At 33.7% G+C, this 7,753-nt stretch overlaps 1 protein-coding gene across 1 annotated transcript; it reads right to left on the reverse strand.

Moving 5' to 3' along the window:
- Positions 1 to 2,764: 2,764 nt before the first annotated feature.
- LOC104892258 (homeobox protein BEL1 homolog) lies at positions 2,765 to 7,283 on the reverse strand. Its single transcript, XM_010678133.4, has 4 exons — positions 5,653 to 7,283; positions 4,740 to 5,131; positions 4,098 to 4,158; positions 2,765 to 3,910 (listed from the first exon to the last, which is right to left on the reverse strand). The coding sequence occupies exons 1-4, from the start codon at positions 6,667 to 6,669 to the stop codon at positions 3,188 to 3,190; spliced, it is 2,193 nt and encodes a 730-aa protein (XP_010676435.2). The 5' UTR covers positions 6,670 to 7,283; the 3' UTR covers positions 2,765 to 3,187.
- Between the last annotated feature and the right edge of the window lie 470 nt (positions 7,284 to 7,753).

A 7,753-nucleotide genomic window follows, 5' to 3' on the forward strand; every position in this document is an offset into this window, starting at 1 on the left:
CTTACTTCCTAGGAAGTGAAATTTCATGGGAAGATCAACTTCCCAAATGCAACCAAACGATACCAGAGTATTTTAACCTTGACGGAACTTGATGTTGGTTAATAAAAATCTTTAGAGCTTTTCCCCTAAAAAAAAAATGAGTCAAAAATAAGTAACGACAAAAAAATAACTTGAATTTCTTTTTATAGTCGAGCGAAGACTAGTAGCCTTACTGCCTTAGGCCCATCCACTACTTTTTGTTCTTGAAGCCTTTTTTTTTAACTAAACCCATTGATAATTACTACCTGTTTGTTGTTTTTTTGATAAGACCGACTCTTTTAGATCAGCATAAATTTCATATTTTTTTTTTCAAGCTCTCTTATCTTTATCTTTTTACCTATTTTCCTTTCTTTTTGTATTTCGAGATCATATTTGTTAGAAAAATTAGTGAGCTGAAATAAAGATTGAAATCCAAGTATAACTTGCTAAACATGTTAAGGAAATTCATTTGTACTTCTTTAGGATTACTCTATCTTTCTCTTTTGAGATTTCAACACTTACCTTTTTCCTTAATATGTTTAACAGGTAACAAGTCATACGGATGATTTAGAAAGACTTCCTTGACATTGTGAGTTGTGACTCTGTTAAGTTAATAGATAGTTGAAATTCTTCAAACAAGAAGGGTGATAGTTAGAATTATTCATACAAATCTCTTATAAATGTATATGTATTCATCTGATAATCCTATTGTTTTTTTTAATTGCAAAGATAAGCTATTTGTTGACTAAAAGCCCACGAAGAAGCAAAGATGTACACTTTTATGTGAGTTTTGTGACGATGGACCAGCATGTGGACCAAGTAAGAGATCAGTCACTATACGTAGCGAAGTTTGAAGTTAGCAAGTTTCATGCATGCGTAGCTCAAGATCTCATCTTTGATGCATCCTAATCTTTTAGAATATTGTGATGTACTCCCTCCGTCTTTTATTAGTTTACCCCTTTTGACTTTTGACACTATTCACATACATGACTTTGACTATCTTTTGTAATTTGTATTTAAGGAAAAATATAGTCATGTGAGATCTTGTTGGATTCGTCTCAATGTGTATTATCCAAATATCAACTTTTTGTAATTTTTGCTTATCGAAAATTAGAGATATTAAGGTTCAAATTAGTATCTCGGCAAATGTGCCCCAAAGAAAGGGATAAACTAATAGAGGACGGAGGGAGTATATCCTAAATATTTTAGGATAATATTTTTTGGTAGAGTTTTAGGTAAGGATTAGATTTTCATTATATACACTCCTAATTGATTAAGAAAGTAGTAGTAGTAGTATCCTAATTGTATTAAAGAAATATATTATGATAAGATTTGTGAGATGTACTTTCCTATCATAAAGTTGAATTAGGGTTGGAAGACTTCTATTTATAGAGGAGAAGCATTAAAGTGAGTAAGCAGCTCAAAATGAAGGAAGAAGCTCAAGAGTGCTTAAGAGAAAGGAGCCGTGAGAGAGCTCAAAGTGTGTGGGGGCTTCGGCCGGAGGGGAAGCGTCTCCTCCAGGCATGTGGTTTGTGACTTGTCCATAAAGTCTAATGTATTTTGTGCGGTAGTCGGACGGCGTGTCCCGTTGGTTGTAGCGGCGTACAAGACGAGAGTTGTCTTGTGTCGAAAGTCCTCTTGGTTCGTGTACTGGTTCACGTAGTGATTTGTGTAGCATCCATAGATGTTCTATGGTGATCGAGAAGCCGAAAATGAGTTTGTTGGAGGTTGTTTACACCAACCCATGAGTCTAAATAGTTGGTGTGGACATATATATTGTTGTAACTCTCTTCGTTAATGATAGTATAGTAGCTGTGATTTTTTACCTAATTGAGGAGGGATTTTTGCACATAAATCATCTTGTGTTCATTCTGTATTTATGTTTGTTGGGCTTCTGCTAGCAGTGCTAGTATCTATGGACCTCTTAATCCCTAACACTATTATTGATAATATGTTTTAATCACACAGATAGTTAAACTTCAAACATCTTATTCACCTATAAAAATTAAACTTCAAGCATCTTATCCAAACATTTTGGAGAAGTTGTTGGAGGGCAATTTCAACAGCTGAAAATTGAGACATCAACTGCTCTAAAATTTGTCCAACCAAAAGAATTGCAATACTAAGAGATCTAGCTGTCTTAGATGAGAATGATAAGAAAACATGGTCCACATCAAAAAGATGCATCTATTTTCTACTATCATAGAAAAATTTCGTCGGTTTAATCTTTCAAACTTAAAATTGCCAATCAAATTGCAAAGTACCTTTCTTTATTATGAAAGTCATCTATAGATAAGGTCTCATGAAAGTCGCCAAATACCCATCTAAACTTGAGCCACAAATGGTTCAATCACCCTATAGTGGCCCCCATCATAAGTTCCTTGAGCCAAAGGGTTTTTCCTTTTTTTTGGGGTGGCAGGAAAAAGACAATAAACATATAGAACAAGTTAAAAGCAAAATTCATAGCAGAATCTTTCCAAAACGGGGAACAAATATTACCAAATTTCATGTATATGAATGAATTCTTGCATTAATTTACTACACTATTGATCCAAATGAAAACATGCACTGAGGGTCTAGAGCTTGTTAGGCATTGGGCGAGTGACTTTGTGCGAGGAAAGTCCATAGAAAATTCATCTTATCACGACATTCTCGAAAGAGGTCCAAAAAAATAAAATGAAAACCTACACTCCATAGCAAGAAAAAGAAATACAAGCATAACAAAATATACCGGCTTCTAACAAATAAATAAAAAAGCTACATGTATAATTTTCTCTATTTTGAATATTTTTTCCCCTTGAAGCAAATTATAGCATAGGAATAACGTTTTAGACCCCCTAATTAAACCACCAAAAATTTCCCAAAACAATGAAAAAGCAAAATAGAAAAAACTACAACATCTTTATCATGCATGCACCAACATATTCCATGATCACTACTCCCCATCAAATCCACCTTCCATTGTTTAGCTATTTATGCATGTATGATTAATCATGGAGTACTATACATATACTACCTATTTTAGCTTAATTAGTACTTGATCTAATACCTATAATATTCCTTACAAACTAAGTAAAACCTCAAACGAATTATATATCATGAATAATAATAATCTTTGGTTCATGGTGATCTCACTTAGCTTAAAATTAATCAATGATGATTAATATAATTAAGCGAAATCTTGAAGTACTTGTGCACCCATTAAGTTCCTGTAAGGTAAATTTTGTCCTTGATCTCCATCCAAAAGAGAGTATTGATGATGAACTTGTTGACAATCATCCATGTGATCTCTTGGATAAAAGAGAGAAGCTGTTTGTGAAGCAGGCGAAAATGCTAAGCTTACTCCATTACCATCATGCTGTTGCAACCCTAATGTTAATGACACATTATTGTTACCACCACCAAAGGTTTGGTGAGGGGTATTATTGTCATTTTGGTCATTGGTATTACTACCAAAAGGTGTTGCATGGTGGTTTTGTTGGTTGTTGTATGATGAAGAAGATGGAAAATCCAAATGGTCCATTGAACCAAAACCTTCAACCCTACCAATAAATTGGCTACTTTGTTGAAATTGTAAGTGATGATTAATCCTATTTTGAGGATCATCTCGACTCGAGGTGGTGGTGGTGGTGGTGGTAGTGGTGTTGACAATGGAGGAGAGAGACCCTGGATCAATTCGAATGAGTTGATCAGGGTCCGGCTTTTGATCTTGAGGTGGTGGTGGTGGTGGTAGAATGCCACCAAGATGATCAGTACAAGATAGTTGATGATCTGTACCATCTGAAGATGACCCCATGTTCTTGTCTTGCTGCTCTTTGGTCTCTTCTAAGTACATTTGCTCCACCATTGGTTTCCATAGTCTCACTCTTGCATTAATAAACCAATTAGACACCTACCCATCATATAAAAACACTTAAAATCAATATCATTATCCTAAACAAAACATGCTTAGATTGTTGACTAATCAAACCAATTAGCAAGGTACCATATTCATCATCATCATCACTAAGCTAAGCTAAAATGTCTTATATTGTTATTATTGTTATAAACATTGCATTGTAATTAGAAATCTTGATTACCTGGCTTCTTGTAAGACCTGTTTGGCGTGCTAAGATATGCTTATCGACGTCGCTTGGGTACCTAAGAAGGGAAAGATTCATAAATGGAAAACATGTGAGTTCAATTCAGAGTTGCAGAATTGATTCCATTGGAATAATATTAGTATTGATCACTTTAACTTCATACTTTTTTTTTTCTTTTGAGTGGAAATTTTTTAGGATGGTTCTTTTGAAAGGTATAAAAAGGAAGATGGGACCTCAAAAGATGGGGAAGTGAACAAATATGATTGATGAAAACATGACAAAAAAACGATCAAATAAGAACAAAGCAAGCTACTTGGAATCTTGCAAGGATTTGAGGCAAAAACTAACAAAAGCCATGTGGTACGTAGTTTGTTTGTAAATAAGAATGATTGAGCTACACAAGCTACTATTGGGAATTTTAGCTAGAGTGTTTTACATATTATGCTATACCATTTTGAAGAAAACTTTGATGCTCAACATACCATGAATATTGAAATTTTCATGATCTAATCTGTCAACCTAACCATGCACGCACGACACAAAAATGGAGTCTACTCTAGATCATAACTCACAAGAGGGGAGCTCGTATATACAGATGGACAGACAGAACGAACAATAGATGAGACAGAGAAGACATACGGATGGAGGAAATGCTCGAAGAGCCAAGCACGAAGGATCGAAACAGAACGCTCAGGCAAGCCTCTTTGAGGTCTCCATGGATGGCTCTCCATCATAGTCATTTGTTGATAAGCTCTTTGTTGCCTCAAATTTTGGTCTAAAATTCTAAGTCTTGGAGTTTCACCCCTTGTTGTACCTAGAATGGTTGCATTATTTGAATCCTTTTCTCCCATTGCCTTCTTTGTTGCTTTAATCTGAGTTACAATTGAATCTCTTAGACACCTGAAATGCCTTGACATTGCCTTGGAGGCTAAGGCAGAGTACACATTCGCCGCCCTCGGACCCGCCACAGCCTCAAATGAAGACACTACACCCTTCATTTGTTCACAGTAGTTCTTGTATCTTCTGTCCAACTAGGTAAACAAAAACACCCCCAAGAAAATAGGAGAAAAAGATTCATAAGATCATTCATTTACATATGGTAAAAATCACTTCCATTAGATCAAAAAAATTGGAAGTGTATGTAAGATATAGAGGTTTCTATGGAAACAATTAAATGAAGTCCCTGAATTGTCACCTACATGTGATTGTGAGCATTAATTAGGAGTCGCCTAATTAGTTCACAAATTTCTAGTTTTTTTTTTATTCTATTTTTTTTGTTCTTTTTGATGAATGATGACCCACAATATAATAAACTCAACCATCTAGTTAGTTAGATTATAAAGTTCTTCTCTTTTTCCTTTCTTTCTACAATTTTTATTATAATTTTCTTGATCTTTTTTTGATGTGAAAGCAAAATGGTGAATTATAAACAAAAGGGAAGTTTTTAGCAAATTTTATGCTCAAAAAAAGGAGTGAAATAGAGAAAAAAAAAACTATTTGCATGAAATAATAATAATAATAATAATAAGTTAAAAAAGCAATAAATATATACCTCTTCCAACATGGCAAGCAACTTTGTCTTCCTCTTTTGCAATTCCAATAAACTAACACCATACAATGATGGGTTAGTATTAGCATTTCTTGAAGAAGAACTACTACTTGCATTATTAGTATTATTATTATTATTGTTATGATCACCATCTTCTTCACCTTCTTCAAACTCCCATTGTTCTTTGTTCTTCTTCAATGGCTGCTTTTTCCTTTGTGATTCATCAGAATTTTGCTTTGTTCCAAGGTTGCAGAACTCAATCAGCAACTCTTGAGTGGGTCCCATGTACTTTGAATTCCTCATTAACTCAAACTGCAAACTCATACTATTACTACTACTAGCACTTCCATTAACAATACTTTTCCCAAGAAAAATTTGTTGTTGTTGTTGTTGTTGTGGTTGTTGCTGATCATGTTGTTCATGTTGATGAAAAGATTGAGACTTACCCAAAAACCCATCTCTAGAATTCGACGAAGGCGAAGAAAGATTGAATCTTTGATGAAAACTATGTCTTAACTCAAAGGATTGAAGGCTAATAGTGGAAGGATTAGAGGAGGAGAGAGAAAGTGATAAACCTTGACTAGGCCTCTCATTACCTTCACAAGAGAACACACATGGCCTTAAAGAAGATTCATCCATAAAACCCATTTCTTGATTTTGATGTTGATGATGTTGTTGTTGTGCTACAATAAGATGATCATTAGGATTTTGAACCTCATTATGATCATCATCATCATGATGATGGTGAGTATTGTTATTGTTATTATTAATATTATTGTTAGGAGGTTTTGGTTGAAACCCTATCATTTCTATACCACTAGTTAAGTTGTATATTTCAGGGTTTGAATCAAAACTTTGAAGATGATGATGATGATGATGATTGCTAACTCCTGCTAAATGAGGAACAACATCTGAGTAACAAAAGCTTGATGAAGAAGATGATACCATCATGTTGTTGTTACTTTCCCTTGATGATTTCTCTTCCAATAATTGATGATGATGATGATGATGAGCAGCCATTTATACATACAAGATATCACCCAAAAAAAAAAATCCAACTTTAAATTTTTTTTTTGGCAACTAGCTTATTTTTTCCCCCTTTTTTCTGGGAGATCACTCTGCCACTTATAACCCACCTCCCAAAATACCTTAGAATAATAAAATCCCAAGAAAAATATGCTCTTGAAATCTCAAAAAAAAAAAAAAAAAGTAGCTTTTTTTAAAAAATTTTACAAAAGAAAAATGCAAAGTTTTGATCTTTAATGAGTTTGCCTTGTTTGGAAGGGAGAAGAAAGGATGGAAATGTTAACGGTTGCCAGAAGTAGAGAAAAGAGTGTTGATGGTTGTGGTGGGTACCTTTAGATTTTGGTGGAGCAACTTCAAGTTTTTTTTGTTCTTTGATTATGGAGAGAGAAAATTAAAAAAAAAATAGAGAGAGAAAAAACAGGAAGAAGAAGAAGATGTACTGTGTTTGTTTGTGTATGTTTTATGTAAAAGAGTAGTTATTTTTTCTCTCTTTTAAAAGACCTTACATGGTAAGATATGAAAGACTCAACCTAGGAATTAAGGTTAGAGATAGAGAGAGAAAGTGAAAAAAGGGATATTCAGACAAACAAACCCTTATTTTACCCCACTCCTTAAGTTGAATTCTGTCTTTGTATTGAGGCCATTGTATTTGTGGGTCAATCTTCATCTGACAAAAAACATCCTAAAATTAAATTGGTCCTCTTTGATCTGTAATTAAAATCACCTCAATTAATATATTATCTTTGGACATGGAATTTAATAAGGGAAAAGTTTATATGAACTTTGTTTGATATGTGTAGTAAATTACATATGGATGATCTCAAGTTTTTCTACTCTTTTGGTAGCTTGTACTTTGTTAAGAAATGGGTATTAAATGAAAAACTTTCACAAAACATGTTATATCATATAGTTTTTATAGTAACATATATGAACTTTTCACCTTTATAATTTGTATGATATTGTCCTCTGCCGATAACAACACATCCTAATAAATTCTTTCTCTAACTTTAAAATTATTATACATATCGAGGTTACAAACTTACAATAATAAGTATGTTTTTTGGAATGACACTTTCAG

This window comes from Beta vulgaris, chromosome 5, assembly GCF_026745355.1.
Source record: "Beta vulgaris subsp. vulgaris cultivar EL10 chromosome 5, EL10.2, whole genome shotgun sequence".
Lineage (NCBI taxonomy): Eukaryota > Viridiplantae > Streptophyta > Magnoliopsida > Caryophyllales > Amaranthaceae > Beta > Beta vulgaris.

Excerpts from the sequence above, each read along its gene's own strand:
- LOC104892258 (XM_010678133.4), bottom strand. The coding sequence starts at position 6,669 with ATGGCTGCTCATCATCATCATCATCATCAATTATTGGAAGAGAAATCA. Across the intron at positions 5,132-5,652 it reads TGCTTGCCATGTTGGAAGAG|TTGGACAGAAGATACAAGAA; the intron begins GTATATATTTAT and ends TTGTTTACCTAG. Across the intron at positions 3,911-4,097 it reads CAGGTCTTACAAGAAGCCAG|GTGTCTAATTGGTTTATTAA; the intron begins GTAATCAAGATT and ends TATGATGGGTAG.